Source organism: Sus scrofa, chromosome 8 (genome assembly GCF_054392235.1).
Source record: "Sus scrofa isolate SSC_HxYL_T2T_F1_AM1 chromosome 8, Sscrofa_HxYL_maternal_Yorkshire_Landrace_v2.0, whole genome shotgun sequence".
NCBI classification, from domain to species: domain Eukaryota; kingdom Metazoa; phylum Chordata; class Mammalia; order Artiodactyla; family Suidae; genus Sus; species Sus scrofa.
Window position 1 is genome coordinate 111,182,888 of NC_139390.1, and position 19,121 is coordinate 111,202,008.

Genomic DNA, 19,121 nt, shown 5'->3' on the forward strand with positions numbered 1-19,121 from the left:
CTTACACCATGACTTGAAGCAATGCTGCATCCTAAACCTACTGAACAAGGTCAGGGATATTCATGGATACCAGTGGGATTTGTAACCCATTGAACCACAATGGGAACTCCTAGAATTGCCATTTTTCAAACACTATAGTTTTTGTTTAACTATACTGACCTTCTATAGCACACCCTCATTTCCCCATAAATAACCAAGTATGTGTGTAGTAGGAGCTATAATCATTCCTATAATCACTCCTTCAGGAGAAACTATATAGTCCAACAAATCTTTTACCTTTTGATGAGCATTTGGAGAGAGTCTGTTATGCTCTCCATGAGCTTGATGACTTCTGGGTAGGTGAGGTTTGCACAAGGGTTGCCATTGATAGAAACCACTTCATCCCCCTCACAGAGCCCAGATCCAGAGGCTTTGCTCTGGCTTCGGATCTAAGTGGAATGAAAAGGAGGCAACAGTTACAATTACATAACTTGTAAACAATGTTCCACTATCTCTGAGAAATTTTTATGTGGTAGAGGTAAATAGATCTGCAAACCAAAATTAGCTCCGATTTTTAATTCATCTGTTAACCTATAAGACCATCTTAAACACTTCTCAAACCTTTCACAGACAATTTATTATATGCCACAATGTCAACATTTAATTCATAGCATTCTTAGTAAACAGGAAAAAAGGAAAGTAAATCTATGGTAAAGGAACTAGAATAACAGAAATAAAGAACAATGAAGAATGGGGAAAGACAGATGTTTAAACTGATTATGCATTAAAAATAACTATTTCACACTGTGAAGTTTGATCCCATCAGAAAATGGCTTCTCCCATTAAAATAAATTGTAAAAGCCCTTGTCATTGCCACTGTGAGTAGAACACGCAGCTACAAGAAGGAGATGTAGGGCACAACAATCAGTTTAAGGAGAGAGCTATACAGCTCAATGAACTGATGAAAACCATGCCAGTACAATGGGAAATCAGGAAGCAGGATATTAAGAACTCTGTGAAAGGGAGAAATATCCTTGATCGAAACCAACTATTCAAGACTTGATAATAAGCAAACTTTAGCAAAAAAGAAAGAAGAAAAGATTATTTTGCAAAAAATAAGTAGAGCCCTGCTATCAGGATTGCATGGGATTTCAGCATAGATTGATGTGGAACAAGAACTAAATAAAAACCTAGAAGAAAACCTTCAGCTCCTGGAAGAAGAGAAATTCAGAGGAATAGAATAACAAGAGAGAGTTCCCATCAGTCCTTAGTGAGGAATAACATTCAGTTATTCCTGGAGGTTTACATCTTGTGTATTTATATAATTATGGTAAAATGCTCTGCTGGTTATTCTCCTTCGGCCCTTCCAGTCCCTTTTCTTCCCTCCCTGGCACTGTTTTGTGGCAGTCGGGGGAGTGTCCTCTAGAGACTGCATTGCTGGGTGCCCTTGCATAATTGCTTAGTTGGATTGGTAAGCCCCAATAGGAGATCAAAAAGCAAGGAAAATGAGAGTTTAAGGAGATGTTCTCCCTCCTGGATCTGCTGTGCCACGGTTTGGCAATGGCTTTGTTCCTTGATCTAGATAGTCAGAGCTCCTGTCTGTCCTTCTACCATGCCTTAACTCTTGTTGAGTCCCAGTAACACCATCTCCTTACATCTTCAGGCTTAAGGATAATAATCACTTCCTGCTCTTGATCTCTGGGTGTTTCATTATCATTTGTTGATTCATTTGAGCCTACCTTTAGTCCCTGAATTGCATTATTTTTAATTACTCCTTTGAACATGTCACCTATTTCCTGCTGGAACCTTAAATGATAACTAGTGTGTTTAGATTTAATTTTATAATGTGAATTTAATAGTTCACAATAAATCATGTATCACAATCATACAGTCTCAAATTTAGGAATACTTTAGGATAATATTCTATATATTTTCTACCAAGGGGATCTCTCTCTCACTATAAAAATTAAGATTCTGAGTCCAGAGAGGTCAAAACCAGGTAAGCGACACTTCTTAAAGAATGTTTTCATAGCCAGGCTCATTTCTGATTAGATGTGAAATGTATTGTATTTCCATTGATTTCTAATAGCCAGCCATTAATTCTTGCTAAGATCTTTAATGATAATATGTTGATAGGTTTAAAGTTTATATCCACAAGTGCATTTACATTGTAAATGATAATCTTGAAGCAGAAGCGTATCTTTAAGTGCCAAAGCAATGATGCTATTGAAATTTGAAGTGATTCAGTTAGTTTTGTTCTGGGAGGGTCTACCCTTTTATTGCCATAAATTAAAGTCCATAAAAGGCCTTCCCCTTTTCTGAAAAATCAATCTCATTCCTTTTGTTTTGAAAGAACACACTAATTTATTGCAAAAATTAAAAGAACAATATTTCCAAAGCTATAAGGAAGCAACAAAAGCACTGAGGAAGAGGATAGTCACGCAATTTTGAAAAATATCTGTTTATTGACTGCCAAATATGTTTATTTTTTCTTGCAGTAATTATTAAAATAAAGACTCATGAGCGAGTTGTTAATAAATCAAGGATAAGACAGTACTCAACAATGAACATTTAAGCGAAGGGTAGAGTTATTCACATTTTATTCTTTAGCATTTATTTAATTTTTTAAATAAAATAAGAATTAGGTGGATAATAACATTTTTGAAGCATAAAACTATTCATTCAATGGAGTCAGATGTACTAGAATACAAACAGAACACTCATCCTTTGGAGGACCAAAGAGGTTTCATGTTGATAAACAGTTGTGTTGTTTTACCCTAAACCTCCCACCTGAAGGCCCAATCTTGAAGCTGGGGTTTCATTTATCAGCAGTAAGTTGTGTGAGTTTTAAGCAGCTTCATGAGTTTGCAAAGCAAGATGAAAAATTGGTCCTTGGAAAATAAACTAATCCCCAACTTAACAGAGCTGTCTATCATCCAAACATGAGCTACTTGATGGGAAAAGTGCAGTTCATCATTATGCTTGTCAAGTGGAGCTTTTAGTGGTATCCAAATAAGCAAAGGCACTACGGTAGGAGCCATTAGCATTCCTTCAGAGTGTACATTCTGAGGTCAACATTTGGAATCAAATGCTATGATTGTGTTTAGCTGACCTTTTACATTTGTCTGAACAGCAGGAAATATTTTTCCCTCAAGAACCATGTTAAATATGGTGATACTTTCCTTGCCACAAGGGCTTTTCTGAAGGACTACTCTTTCTGTAGTTTTAATAGGACTAAACTAAACAAAGGCTGTATACCAGAGTCAATTATGCCCAAACATATCCCTTGCCATCACCAATTCACCAATATGGTTCTGTTCAGAGGTGTATTATGAAGTATAAACACTTGTCAGGGTGCAAAAATCTCTTTACCTTATTTTTTGTATAATTATGTATCTTTGTACTTTCTATAACTGTGCACTATTATGTGTCTGGGTAAAAATTCTATCCCCTGAAAACACTCTTATTTGTTAAAATGAAATATATTATCAGAAATAAGAGTAAGTTTGGATGTAAAAATCATTAGTATTCATAATGCTGAATAGCTATCAGCAAAATTATTAGCAATCTTCTCCTTAGGCCATTAGTCCTAGATTCATAAAATATAAGTACTAGTGCAAAAGAACACCAATTCAGATAAAAGACATGGGTTTCAACTGTGTTGTTCCAGTGCTTACTAGCTGTCAGGACTTAGATGAGTTATATTATCTCCTTAAACTCTAGGGGTTTTTTTGTTTGTTTTGTTTTTTAATGGCTGTACCTGTGGCATGTGGAAGTTCCCTGACCAGGGATCGAAACTATGCCACCACAGGGAAAATGCTGGATCCTTAACCCACTGTGCCACAGCAGGAACTCCAACTTTAGTTTTCTAAAGTATAAAATAGAACTGATAAATTTGATCTCTCTAGGTGGTTAATAAGGATTAGAAATAATATGTGTTAAGTTCCATGATGCACAATTCATAGAGATACTCATGAAGAGACTAGTGAATAAGAATGCATTGACTTGCTACACACACACAGACACACAAAAGGAACATGCTAAGTATAAAAGAAAAGCTATAAAATCTTAGTACTCTGTCTATAAGATATTTGAAAAATATCTGGATTTATTTTCAGTTTTTATCCACATATGTGGCACTACCTACCTCATCATACTCTAAGATAAACAACGTTTTATATGTCTTTTCCTCATTACACATTTCATAACTGAAAGATGGAAGAAGACAAGCCTATTTATTAGGTTTCTCAGGAGAAGTAATAACACAATTGTTTAAATATTTAGCAGCTTTTCTCCTTTTTTTTTTTTTCTTCTTTTTTTGTCTTTTTGCCTTTTCTAGCGCCGCTCCTGAGGCATATGGAGGTTCCCAGGCTAGGTGTCTAATCGGAGCTGTAGAGGCCAGCCTACACCACAGCTACAGCAACGCAGGATCCGAGCCTCATCTGCGACCTACACCACAGCTCACAGCAATGCCGGATCCTTAACCCATTGAGCAAGGCCAGGGATCGAACCTGCAACCTCATGGTTCCTGGTCGGATTCACTGACCACTGAGCCACGACGGTAACTCCTTTTTTTTTTTTTTTTTTTAAATGGCCACACCTGCAGCACATGGAAATTCCTGGGCCAAAGGTTGGATGAGAGTTGCAGCTGGAGCCTAAGTGACAGCCATAGCAACACTGGATCTGGGCCTCATCTGTGACCTATGCCACAGCTTGTGGCAATGCTAAATATTTAACCTACTAGGTGAGGCCAGGGATTGAATTTGCATTGTCACAGAGAAAACATCAGGTCCTTAATCCACTGAGCCACAACAAGAATTCCGTTAGTGGTTTGTTTTTATTGAGCACTTACTATACTTGTACCTTTTATATCCTTATATCATTTATCTCTATAAAACCTTAATGAGAAGTATGAATGTACTTCCACTTTATGTGTTCAGGTGAACTGTCATTACCTTCATTCTTATGCTTAGGAAAACAGAGACTCAGAAAACGTAGGTACTTTGCCTAAAATTACACAGCTAGGACCAGAATTTGAATCCTATATTTTTCTTTTTAGGCCACACGCACATCATGCAGAAGTTCCCAAGCCAGGGATCAAATCCACACCACAGCTGCAACAATGCCAGATCCTTAATTGCTAGGCCACCAGGGAACTCCCAGAGCTTGTGATTTTAACCACTACATACGTTGCTTCCCTAGTCAATAGTTTAAATTCTCTACCATGAATCCTCGAGTGAAGAGAGAGGGGAGTAGTGTAATAATAATTGATACATGGTAAGTAAAGTCAGGGAGGAAACGGAAGAAACTAAGCAGAGGGGACAAAAACTTACCTGGTTGGTCCAGAAAGCAGGGTTGGAAAAGACAGATTTTATTTATTTATTTATTTATTTATTTTTTGCTATTTCTTTGGGCCGCTCCCGCGGCATATGGAGGTTCCCAGGCTAGGGGTCGAATCGGAGCTGTAGCCACCGGCCTACGCCAGAGCCACAGCAACGCGGGATCCGAGCCGCCTCTGCGGCCTACAACACAGCTCACGGCAACGCCGGATCGTTAACCCACTGAGCAAGGGCAGGGACCGAACCCGCAACCTCATGGTTCCTAGTCGGATTCGTTAACCACTACGCCACAACGGGAACTCCAGATTTTATTTTGTTTTCCTTTTTCTTCTTCCTCTTTATTATTTTAAGAGTTATATATTAAAAATTTTTTAAGGCGTTCCCATTGTGGCTCAGCAGGCTAACAGGCCCAACATTGTCTCTGTGATAATGCAGGTTCAGTTCCTGGCCTTGCTCAATGGGTTAAGGATCTAGTGTTGCCACAAACTGTGGTGTAGGTTGCAGATGCAGTTCAGATTTGGTGTTGCTACAGCTGTGGTATAGGCCCTAGCTGCAGCTCCAATTTGACCCTTAGCATGGAAACTTCCATATGCCACAGGTGGGCCCTAAAAAGGAAAAAAAAAAAAAAAAAAAACTTTAAGATTGGAAAATAGTATTATGACCCAATATATTACAAATTGAAAACTGAATAAAACCGTCTTTTGCAAATTGTGATTTGATAACAACAAACCTATGTGAGCATGTGACATAATTTCTTTTCTTTGGAAACATTCTCTTAGAGACCTCATTCCACACCTGATGCATTTATCAGATGAGTGAGTTTCTATCCATAAATACTGAATTCCCTTTCAGTACCTCTCAATTTAATCAGACCACACAACTAACATTGCTATTATTAGTAATGTAAATGTTTACCAAATACAATGTTCTGTTGCTTATAGCCTCTTGATCCATGTCAGGAAAGATTTATTTTACTATAACCAAGTGAAAATGTAAAGGTAAGGCCTCTTTAGGAAATTTAACAACATCATTTTAATTTCATAGACTAAATCTGAGAAGAGTGTTAGACATCTCATTTACTTTTATGATAAATAATTCTCTGGTAAAATGAAAAACGCTCCTTTTCTATTAACTTATTACTGCTTCATTTCTAAATCTTCCAGAACTGACTAGAAAGCAAGTATCAGATTTGAGTGCTCATAGAATCTTGCACTATTTTGTGATGTGTATATGACATGTCAATCATGTCAGATTCCTGTTAGTGAAATTAAGTCTGGTCCCATGGGCTGCATTTTTGCATGCAATTCACTGATAGGTCTTCTTGAAAGATACCCAGATTAAGTGATAGGACCAAGACAATCTTCCCTTTAAATCCTATTGCTATGTATGTTAAAATACATGAAAAAGAAAGAGAAAATTAGTATAAAATAGCCTGTCCCGTGTAGGGCTATTCATAATTCACAAGATAATATCTTGGGACCTGGGGATAACTAAGGATGAGAGACATGATCTCAGTACACAGGTAAAAAGATTTTTATGGAAATTGGAAAGTAGTCTTGATCTAGTAGCTCTTTCTGAAACCCCAGTCCTTCCTTAATTTCCTATCTCATGCCTTTGTAAAACTTCCCTCATACTTCTGAGACAAGATTTAACAAGCATTCGCTCACTTCATCTGGCTCTTAAACCAAAGACAGATGAATCTATATTTCTTTAGCTGTCTAGAAAAATAGAATAGTCACTGGAAGATACAGCAAGAGCAATGATGATGGTTAAAGTTTTAGAAATAAGTAAATAACCCTACATTTAGTAAGTTTGCTTTCCAGATTCTGAACTTCATCTTCAGTCCTTGATATAGTTTCCTAGTACCAAACTGAGTTCACAAGTTGTTGGGAATTAATGTTTATGCTGGAACAATATTTTTGGAGATCAATAGCAAACTGCAACATAACCACTTCAGGATGACAAAGCAAAAGAAAACAAGGACCAGAACACAACGCTATAAGAATAAAAATAACCCAAGGAAAATCTCAGTGGTAGGAAGCAAAAGGCATCTTGGAATTTAGTACAGAAATTCGTATAGCAAAGAGGAAAAAATACTTGAGGAAATACCTAGACTATGGGATAAATAAATATAACTAGAAACTGAGTAAATCAAAAGTCAGTGGAGAAGACTGTGGCAAATAGTTGAATGGATTGCTCGACTTTTGTCCCCAACCCCTCTGAATGTGCCTAGTGCACAACAGAGGCTGAGATAATAAAGTAACATTTCCCAGACTCTCTTTGAACTACGTTTCTGGGTGTGATCTAATTTCGACAAGCAAGTATACTTGCAAGAAACTTGGACTTGAAATTGAATTAAGCCAAGAGAAGCATTAGACTGAGGCATCCATCTTGCTGGGGCGGATCTGGAAGATAATTTTACTCTGGATACAGCAGTTCTACTGGCGGCTTGTTTGTGTTGGTTTGTTAGTTTGTTTGTTTGTTTGTCTTTTGCCTTTTTAGGGCCACACTCTCAGCATATGAAGGTTCCCAGGCTAGGGGTTGTTATCAGCGCTTCAGCTGCTGGCCTACACCACAGTCACAGCAACGCCAGATCCAAGCCACGTCTGCGACCTATACCACAGCTCACGGCAACACGGGATCCTTAACCCACTATGCGAGGCCCAGAATTGAACACACTTCCTCATGGATAGGTTAACTCAGGCTGGTTAACCAGCAAGCCATGATGGGAACTCTTCCCCGCCCCCCCCACTGGCTGCTTCTTAATCCCAGATCACAGCTAAGGTGTGTAACTCTAGACCCAGTGCTGGGCCAGCCCAATAGCTTCTTGACTCCTTAGCTTCCTGATTGTGGCAAAAGTTGCCAATCCCTTGGGTAGCCATTTCTGCAGTGTTGTTTGAAGTAATTTCTGGAGGCCCTGCCTAATGCCTGCCTTTCCAGATCTTTCAACAGTTCTATAAGTACTTCTTACATTCCTTTTCTCACTAAAATAACTAGAGAGGCTTCTATTGTCTACGAATGAACTCTGTACTGATACAGAATGATAGGACTAAGGGCAAAAAATGACAAGAGGTAAAAGAACAACTATTTCTCAAATATAGAAGAGGAAAAAAAATGGACAGAGATACTTATATTTCAAGACAGGAGAGACAATGCAGGAACTTACACCAGATAAATTATATGAGGTCACCATCTGCTAAGAATAAAGGAGGAAAGGCGAAGGGGACTAAAACTTGAGGAGTATGAAGGGAGTTCAGAAAAACCACTGTAGAGTACCTACTAGGAACTTGATATGAAAGAAATAAAAGCTTTGTGAAGAACTTGGACTAAAGTAAAATGATTATCAATATGCATTCCGGTCCAGACAAATGTTCTAAATGGAGAGTAGATAATTGCTAAAATGAAGTGAGGCTTTTCTCCTTTAAAACCCTGTTAAGTGTATAAAGAACTGACTAAGAAATTCAATTGTACAAATTGTCTAAATAGCGAAAATAATTTTTTTTCGGTCTTTTTAGGGCTGCACATGTAGCGTACAAAGGTTCCCAGGCTACAGGTCGAATTGGAGCTGCAGCTGCTGGCCTACACCACAGCCACAGAAACACAGGATCTGAGCTGCAACTGTGACCTACACCACAGCTCAAAGCAACACTGGATCCTTAACCTACTGAGCAAGGCCAGTGATGGAACCCTCATCCTCACGGATACTAGTAGGGTTCATTACTGCTGAACCACAATAGGAACTCCTAAATAGTGAAAATAGTCCTTTTTTTTTTTTTTTTTTTTTTTTTTTTTTTTGGTCTTTTGTCTTTTCAGGGCTGTACCCTCAGCACATGGAGGTTCCCAGGCTAGGGATTGAATCAGAGCTGTGGCGGCCAGCCTACACCACAGCCACAGCAATGCCAGATCTGCAACCTACAATGAAGCCCATGGCAACACTGGATCCTTAACCCACTAAGCGAGGACAGGACTTGAACCTGCATCCTCATGGATGCTAGTCAGATTCGTTTCTGCTGAGCCACAACGGAAGCTCCTGAAATGATTCTTAAATTGTATATTCAAGTCAGGTCATGGGTGCAAGGACAAGGAGACACTAGGATCTTTTGATTATTCTATATTCCGTTCCTCAATTCAAGCTCAATAATCTGTTCTCATGTTGAGTTTTGAAGACTAGGAACTTTTCTGCCCTGGTCACCAATAAATGTCTAGATACTGGGCAAAAAGTTTTCCCTTTGGATGATTGTCTTTATCCTTAGGGACCAAGTCACCATAAAAGTAAAAAGCATTCCTGGTAGCAACTTTGGAAAGATTCCCAGAGTAAATAACTCTCTTTGACAGGAATGAGGGGCCTAATCCATGGGGCTACATACTTAGGAATCTGCATACCAATGTGATTCAACAAGCAGAAATAATGCTGCAGTATAACCGTTATGAGCTGTTATAAAGCAGCCACCATGATGCAGGAAAACGAACAAGTACAAATATGGAATGGTATTCTCTGTTCTTCTTTCCTTCCTAAGAATGTAAACATCCCAGCTCTTTCAGAAAAACACTGATGGACCAGAGCCCATGTAGGCATGTCCCTGTCTGCTCTTTTGTTGGATTAAATTGTGAAAGATTACACAAAGGCTTTGAACTATAGACAGATTCTTTTTGTAAATATTTACACAGAAAGTGAAAAAAACTTTTTAAAGACCCCATTTAAAAAGTACATGTAAAACCTAAAAGATTAGATAAATAAGTAGTATAATCAGGATGACTCAGAGAAGAGAGCAGAACTAGAACTCACTATTTGGGTTTCTCAAATCTCTGTTTATATTTATTAACTGCATACCCAACTATTAACTAAATGATTATTATGCTGCAATATTTCATCTATTAAGAATTTAGTTATCTAAAAAACCCATAAGCTCAACAGTCTTTTGAGTGGTCAAAGTACAATAAAAAATAAAGTTCACTAAAACCTTATGTACATCACTGTTTAAGTGTCTGGGATCCTTTTTCAGTCTATTTTCTCAATTTTTTGTTGTTGTTGTTCAGGGCTGCACCCATAGCATATGGAAGTTCCCAGCCAGGCTAGGGGTGGATTCAGAGCTGTAGCCACTGGCCTACACCACAGCCACAGCAACGTGGGATCTGAGCCTCATCTGTGACCCACACCACAGCTCATGGCAACGCCAGATCCTTAACCCACTGAGCAAGTCCAGGGATCGAACCCGCATCCTCATGGATGCTAGTCAGATTCATTTCTGCTGAACCATGACGGGAACTCCCTATTTGCTCAATTTTATACAATTCTAATAAGCTTTTTAATTTGGCTTACAGAAAATTAGAAATGGAGAGACAAACACATACCCTGTGTAAAAAAGATGTTACAGTAGCAGTTAATACATCAACCAATACACCGGGAATAAAAGTCAACATTTAAAAATACATGAAAATCTGGAGTTCCCGTTGTGGCGCAGTGGTTAATGAATCCGACTAGGAACCATGAGGTTGCGGGTTCGGTCCCTGCCCTTGCTCAGTGGGTTAAGGATCTGGCGTTGCCCTGAGCTGTGGTATAGGTTGCAGACGCGACTCGGATCCCGCCTTGCTGTGGCTCTGACGTAGGCCGGCAGCTACAGCTCCGATTTGACGATTTGACCCCTAGCCTAGGAACTTCCATATGCCGCGGGAGCGGCCCTAGAAATGGCAAAAAGACAAAAACAAACAAACAACAAAAAAAAAACCATGAAAATCTTTTAAAAAATAAAATTAAAAAAGACTCAGGGGAGTTCCTGTCGTGGCACAGTGGTAACGAATCCGACTAGGAACCATGAGATTTGTGTGCTTGATCCCTGGCCTTGCTCAGTGGGTTAAGGATCCGGTGTTGCCATGAGCTATTGTGTAGGTTGCAGACGCGGCTCAGATCCCGCCTTGCTGTGGCTCTGGCGTAGGCCGGCAGCAACAGCTCCAATTAGACCCCCTAGCCTGGGAACCTCCATATGCCCTTGACGCAGCTCTGAAAAAAAAAGAAAAAAAAAAAAAGACTCAGGATACTATGGTCATTTAATAAAAGTGTAGAAAACTCTCACATGCTCCATGGAACTTAGTGCCTCTAATGTATTTGAGTAAAATACTGGGTATTAATAGTAATAATGATCTTAAGACATTTAAAATATTTAAATCATCTTAGCTGACTGATTAAATGCAGGAAAATGTGACATCTTTTAGAAAGAGTAGCATTCCAAAAAGCTAAAGTGAAGTTTTTCTATTTAAAGGCAGAACTAGATCTGAAGCATTGGCATATAAATAAAGAAAGGGGACTAGATTAGCATTCATAATCTGAAGTTCTTTTTATTTTTTACTTTTTAAGGGCCGCACCCGAGGCATAAGGAGGTTCTCAGGCTAGGAGTCAAATTGGAGCTATAGCTGCTGGCCTACACCATAGCCATGGCAATACCAGATCTGAGTCATATCTGCGACCTACACCATAGGTCATAGCAATGCCAGATTCTTAACCGACTGAGCGAGGCCCGGGATTGAACCCACAACCTCGTGGTTCCTAGTTGGATTCCTTTCCCCTGCGCCATGACAGGAACTCCCATAATCTGAAGTTCTAAACACTTTCTTGTATTTTTACTAAAATTGTTTCATTTTAGACACTGGATATATCTCATGTACCAAGATAATGAATCTAAAAAAAAAAAAAAAGAAAGAAAATGAATCAGCTTTTCCATGTATCTAGACATGCTGGTGCAGGGGCCAGGAGTGTTAATCAGGGAGTATGCCCTTTCAGGGAAGGCCGATTTAAGTGATCTCCTCCAAGTTTTAGTTAACTGGAACTTCATTTAGTCAATCATTAGTATATAAGAGTGTGTGACCTAAAGCAGCAATTTGCAAATGTTTCAGTCTTAGGGCCCAATTACTCTCTCAAAAATAATTGAGGGGTTAAAAACCATTTTGTTCTTGTAGGTTCTGTCTACTGGTACTTACCATGTTAAAAATAAAAAGTAAGAGGAATTCCCTTGTGGAGCAGCAGGTTAAGGACCCAGCATTGTCACTGCCGTGGCTTGGTTTGCTTCTGTGGCAAGAGATTGATCCCTGGCCTGGAAACTTCCACATTTTTGGCACAGCCAAAAAAATAAATAAAATAAAATAAATAAAAGTAAAAATTAAGATAGTTAAACTTTTTTATTTATTAATTAATTTTAAAATAAAGTAACAAATATATTTTATGAAAAACAACCATGTTTTCTAACACTTAGATAATTTGATGAAAATAGCGACATGGTTTTCCATTGCTATAAATTTCATTAATGTCTAAGCTTAATAGCAATCATGCAAAACATAATGCTTTGTTATATTAAAATCCATTCATCTATTTTGCATTTTGTATGGATCTTTAACAGGTGCATGATTCTGTTACATCACACACTGGTCATTTAGAAAATACTGATTCACTGAGTTACGTAGATCGTCCAAATGTTGATATATTTCATCATATAATATACAAAATCACATTCCTTAATATCATCAACGATCTCATTGGAGAAGTCTTTTAAGTATTTGGAACCTATCACATACATGATAGCAGGTGCAACTTTCTAATTTTCCCTTGAAAGCTCAGATACTGTCAGTTGTTTTCCTTAAAGTGACAGGCTCACATTGCTCACTTTCTAGATGTCTGTTGAATACGCAGGTCTAAATAACCATATTTTGTCTGTCAGTCATTCTTTAAAATAAAAATGATGTACCATGAAAAAAATCCCTAGTTGGGCTTTTTAAAAAATTAAAAAAACTATACAAGTGCTTCCTCAAAACAAAGTGTTTTACATGTGTTTTCATTTTGTCACACAGAGTATTAAAAAGATATATGCTGAAGATTTAATAAAATGCAAACGTTTACTGCTTCATTAAGAACATCCTTACATGAAGCTGGCATCTTGTTTCTTAAGTCAAATAGTGACAGGAATACACCTCCTAGTACAGATAGGTGTCATTGCTAAGGTGTCATCCACTTTTGCTTTCATATCATCAGTGCAAATGTCAACACAGTGAAAAAGACAAACAGTGTTTTAATACCATTATGAAAATCATTTTGACCTCATGGATCCCCTGAAAGCATCTCACAGACCCCTAGAGATCTGCAGACCACACTTTGAAAACTGCTCATCTAAAGGGACAGGGATATAGTGATACTCATCCTTGGCCTCTTGGGCGTCAGAGTTTGGGAAGAGGAAATTCCATCAAAGGCAATGCAGGGGCTGGAGTTCCCACGGTGGCGCAGCGGACTAGGAACGATGAGGTTGCAGGTTCGATCCCTGGCCTCGCTCCGTGGGTTAAGGATCCGGTGTTGCCGTGAGCTGTGGTGTAGGTCACAGACAAGGCTCAGATCTGGCGTTGCTGTGCTTCTCGTAGGCTGGCAGCAACAGCTCCGATTAGACCCCTAGCCTGGGAACCTCCATATGCTGTCGGTGTGGCCCTAAAAAGACAAAAAAAAAAAAAAAAAGGCAATACAGAGGCCAACAGAATAAGGTCAAGCCCAGAGAAGAAAGGCTGACAGAAGCCAAGAAGGGATGCCTTTTAAGAGCCATGTGGTGAGAGAGCATGCCCGAAACCAGCCATGAATTATGACAAAAGATCACTCTGGTGATCTGGGGAAATGGAGAAGCAAGCAGTTTAAGCCCAGATTCCAAGTCTGTTTGTAGAGAGGAGGACAAAGGGGAGAGAGAGGAAAATGTTCACTGGGATGGAGTGTCAAAGGTGCTTTGAAAGTAGCCTCCATTCAGTTTCCAGACTACTGGCTAGTTGAAATTCATTGAGAGCTGAAACTGCACCACAAAGATCTTTGTACCTTTTACAACCTGATGTATGTCTTGCACACACAGGCATGCAGTAAATGTGCTAAATAAATGTTAAAATGAGTAAACTGAATTTTACCCAAAAGTTTGTCCCAGCTTCCCTCAGCGGTGGGCCAATAGTTTCTCCCAAGCCAACTAATTTCTATTTATTCTTTCTTTGTAGTCTCTTTTAAATTTGAGATGACTACAAAAGTATCATGTGGTAAGTGAGAAATTCTCAATGTATTTGTGGAAAAGAATTGTCCTACTGAACAGTGGAAATCAGAGGTAACTGAGTTTTCCCCAGCATAAGGTTTGGCCACACCATGACTCAATAAGCAGTCCTGCAGCTGCTCCTGCCAGTCACTCCATTTCGCCATCATTCCCCTGGCCCCACGAGAGGTAAGGTCAAAAAGGCAACCAGTAAAACATAAAACTTTACTAAATGTAGGTTTCATTGCAGTTTACGGAGATAAGCACATGAGCAGAAGCAGTGTGAAGCACTGGAGCTGAGGCACTACCACAGGTGCTGTCAGGGTTCCTAGGTGCTCTGCCTGCCTTGGGAGTCCCATATGAGCTGAGCTGGGCTGTGAGAGTGGATTTAAAATCCTGTACTTCAGGAAGGGAAATCAGGGTCATGGCAAGTGCCCTCTTGTGTCCATGCAAGTATTCTGTTGATGCATTTTAAAACCAGTCATGCTCCCTGCTGGGATTGACCAATACTTCTCCTATTTATTTCTGATTGAAGAGAGCCTACATGAATGTTAACACCTTGCCAAAAACTTCTGGCTCAGAGGCAGCCAAGGAGAGCCTTGCAGAGAGGCAGGCAAGAACCCTCAGCTACTCTCTCACTTCACCTAGCCAGAGGTCTATGTTGAATTGACAAAGGAAATGGACTTGGAGCTTGAGGCTGTGCTTATGTCATCTTATTTATTTAGCTAAGTAGTTATCCTACATATTCACTGGTTGTCTTTCATGTGACGGAGGAGTTCAGAGGTCTGAAGTGCAATCAGAATATTTTCCTCAAGAGCTTTATATTCTGTGATAGATAAGAAAGTAGGTAAATGTGACCCAGTAGGATAACTGCTATGATTAAAGTATGCACACAGCATACAGCAGGGTCATACAGCCAAGGATTATTGGAGGGGTAAGATTTTCTAAAAGGACAAATAAATTTTAGTCTCCTGAGGAGAGGTCAAGGAGAGTCAGAAACACAGAAGCCTAAGAACCTAGCACAGAGCAAATGTTCAGTCAGTGCTTGCTGGATGAATTATTTTCACAACACAGTGCTGCCTCCCATTAATGCTACAGTATCTTGTAGAGTTTGTCAGAACAAATGGTTGTTAGCTCATCTACAAAATGGCTAGAAAAATCCTATCTTTGCTATTCAAAGTGAGATGCACAGATAAGCAGCAGCATTGGAACCACCCGGGGACTTGTTAGAACCACAGAATCCCAGCCCCTAACCCAGATAAACCATCTACATTTTAAGATCCCTTGGCGATTCATACACATATTAGGGTTCAAGTCTGTGCTGTACTAAAGGCTCGTCAACTAGTGATAGCCTTCAGGGACAGTGGTTTATAATCTTTAGGAACATTAGACTCTCTGGAGAGGATTTTCAAAATGCAGAAACCCAATTTTTATCCCCCTATCTTCCACCAAAACCAAATCTTGAAAACTAGAATTATTATTATTATTATTTTGTCTTTGTCTTTTCAGGGCTGCACCCACAGCATATGGAAGTTCCCAGGCTAGGGGTCAAAAAGGAGCTACAGCTGCCAGCCTACGCCAGAGCCACAGCAACTAGAGATCTGAGCCACATCTGCGACCTACACCACAGCTCACGGCAAGTCTGGATCCTTTAACCCACTGAGCAAGGCCAGGGATTGAACCTGTGTCCTCATGGATACTACTAGGATTTGTTAACTGCTGAGCCAAGACAGGAACTCCTTTTGAAGGCTAGGATTATTTTCCATAGACTAGTTTAAGGGAAAATGTTAGAGGCCAACCCTTTTTCTGTGGAAGTGTATTTGTGTGATAAAAGGCAGATATTTATTGAATGACTTTCTCCCAAGCAACTGTAATGTTCACTCTTTTGAGTCTCAAATAACCATACTTTCAAGGAGACTAAACGGTCATGGAGACTTAAAATGATCATTATTTTAAGTTAATATTTTGCACATCCTTTAACTATATAACTTTTATGGTTCTGGAAACAAAGATGATCCAAAGCCAAAACTTGCTGGATTAGAAGTGGTGAACATAATAGAAGCTAAAGTGCTGCTAACAGCTGCTTTGGGGGAAAAAATTATAACCCAGATTATACCCCTAAGCAGATCATACAGGCAAATAACTAGTTCTTCAAAGCTATTTTTCGTAGCCTCCAGCCATATAAAAACTCTAAGTGCCATTTGACAATGCTTGTGCTCAATGTATAATGCAAATATGCTCAATGTATAATGCAAATATGATAACATTCAAATTCTGATTTCAACTATAATTTTTATTCTCTAGATGGTCATAAAAGTTAACATGCTGAAGACAAGGGATTTCCATTTGTTCTTGATTTTCATTTGAAACTAAATGTGATGAAATTTCCATTTCTTCTCTATTATTACATAAACGTGAAGCAAAGAGACAGGATTACCAAGCCTTGTTTTATAAGAAAAAATTATCTTCACATTAATTAAATTGGTTGAGCATAATATGGCATCTTCTAATATTTGAAGGAAATAGAATAATCAAATGGCAGATAAATATATTAAAGTATTTTAGTGAGTTAAAGTTTAGTATAACAACATTTGGTATAACTCGAGTACACTATACAACAGCCTGTAAATTATACTTTTAAAGGAAAAAATAAACCCTTATTAATTTCCTGAGACAATGACTTTACTAATTTTACAAACTGTTTGTAAAAGAAAATTTAAGCAATATTGAGTCTCCTCTTCTTCCCATGAAGCAATTTGTATTTGAGTGAAAATATCAAAACACTACTTTATTTCAAATGAGTGGTTTGGCATCCATCTTTCACAGTAACACATCTCTGTTACTGTTTGATCACTTTTATATTTGCTGACTTGCTTTCATTCAGTCTGCTTTAGAGGGAAATAAAAAAAGCCTCATTTTTGAAGGCATTCAACCATTTACCAAGTACTGAGTGCTTCCAGGATCAGGTACTGTTCTGGGCTTGGCTTCCCAGTCTAGTTCCAGAGACCACGAAGAACTTGGCATTTGAATCTCAATCTTAAAAGGCTGGATATATGATATGCCTTGATAACCAGAGAATTACCAGGATCCAGAGTGAGAGGGGCATTAAACCCATGAAGATTGATTTAATCCATCAACAAATTATGTATTAAGCACATAGTTCATGCAAGGTATTGTACTCTGAAACATAGGAAGATGTTTATGGTAGAGTTCCTGAACAAAGCTCTCATAAGTAGAAAACTATGGGATTATCTGCTATAAAATTTAGTCTCCCATTTCTGAGTTTCATGGATTTGTCTCTCCTTCCTCTCCTCTTTCTTTCTGCCTTTCCTCCATCCTCTCTTCCCCTTCTCCTCTCTCCTCTCACTCTTCCTTTCCCTCCACTTTCTCTCTCTTTCAAACTGATGTCTCTTACAAATTCTCCATGGACTACAATTATATGTGATGGACCCCCAACTACATGTCATTTACAAGAGTATGAAAAGAGGTTCCTTGTGCTTGAGTCTGCATTTAAGATCCATTCTCACAGATTACTAACACATTTACATGTGATATGGCAATAGTCCTTGAAACAAAATATACACAGCAAAAATATGAGCTGATATTAGCATATAAGTATATAAATCAGATGTTCCATCTATTCCCCAAAATCAGTATTAAAAAATTAAAATCCACATTAAAATAGGAAAACATAATTAGAGGAAATACACTAAGAAGTAAGAAGCATGAAGACAACCCAGACCACGGGTAGCCTGACACTGGCAATGAGTACAATACTGTGCTGTACTTTACAAAGTCCACATTGAATTGTGAATTTGGTTCTGAATAGTATAATTGTTTGCCAACAAAATGATGACCAAAACATTACAAAATCTAAAATTTGGCTTATGCCATATAAGTCTTACAGTTATAAATCTGAGTACTTTATTCACTCTCTATTATTCAATAATTTAAAAACCAAACTCTTGGATGAAATGCTATTACCTTCTGTTTTTTTAACATTTTTAGTATGACCCTTTGCTCCCCATGCCCTCCCTTTAAAAAAAAAATATTACTAGAAACAACAGAAGTGTGTCTTCTCATATACCTTTGTGGTTTTGGTTTGTTTCAGGAATTTTCTGGATCCTCCTTATCTCCTTTTTCATGTGTGTGTGAAGAGAAATGTCTATAAACTGCTTGATACTAAATACCATGTCTTTCTACCTGGTACAAAAAGCTAAATGCATTTCATTACACTTAGAAGCCCACAAATGCAATTTTAAAAAGCCCACTAAAATAGTGAATCAACAAGGCAAAATATTAAGGGGATCAGAAGAAATATGAAATAATCTAGGTGGCTACAAAAATTGTTACAAGCATACAATAAAGAAAAGCCTGGTTGATGATAAATGTAAATTGAAAGATAAATGGTAATTAGGGAGACAGTGTCTGTGTGTTGCCATATGCTGGCTAGAGCAGACTACCCTAGCTCTCACAGCTAAATGAGAAAGCTATTAATATTACAGAGCAGTTACTATCAGATATATCTATTATAAAAATAAAATATTACAAGTATAAAAAAGTTAAAAAACAATCATATTTGGGAGGAATTACCTAAAATCCAGTACATTGTTTTATATATAGATACTAGTGATACTAATTTTATATATAGAAACTAGGTCTTTATTTATTTATTTATTTATTTTTTTGTCTTTTTGCTATTTCTTTGGGCCGCTCCCGCAGCATATGGAGGTTCCCAGGCTAGGGGTCGAATCGGAGCTGTAGCCACCGG

The 19,121-nt window shown here is 38.4% G+C and overlaps 2 protein-coding genes across 16 annotated transcripts in view; one reads left to right on the forward strand and one right to left on the reverse strand.

The window, feature by feature from the left end:
• The window catches only part of SEC24D (SEC24 homolog D, COPII coat complex component), a 445,620-nt gene that overhangs the window by 158,932 nt on the left and 267,567 nt on the right, over positions 1–19,121 (forward strand). The gene's annotated exons all lie outside the window — the stretch shown is intronic.
• The window catches only part of SYNPO2 (synaptopodin 2), a 166,538-nt gene that overhangs the window by 41,277 nt on the left and 106,140 nt on the right, over positions 1–19,121 (reverse strand). For all 11 annotated transcript variants that reach the window (XM_021100699.2, XM_021100698.2, XM_084973058.1 and 8 more), the window contains one exon: positions 277–428. In XM_021100699.2, coding sequence (XP_020956358.2) covers positions 277–428 — 152 coding nt within the window. The remainder of the gene's footprint in view (positions 1–276; positions 429–19,121) is intronic.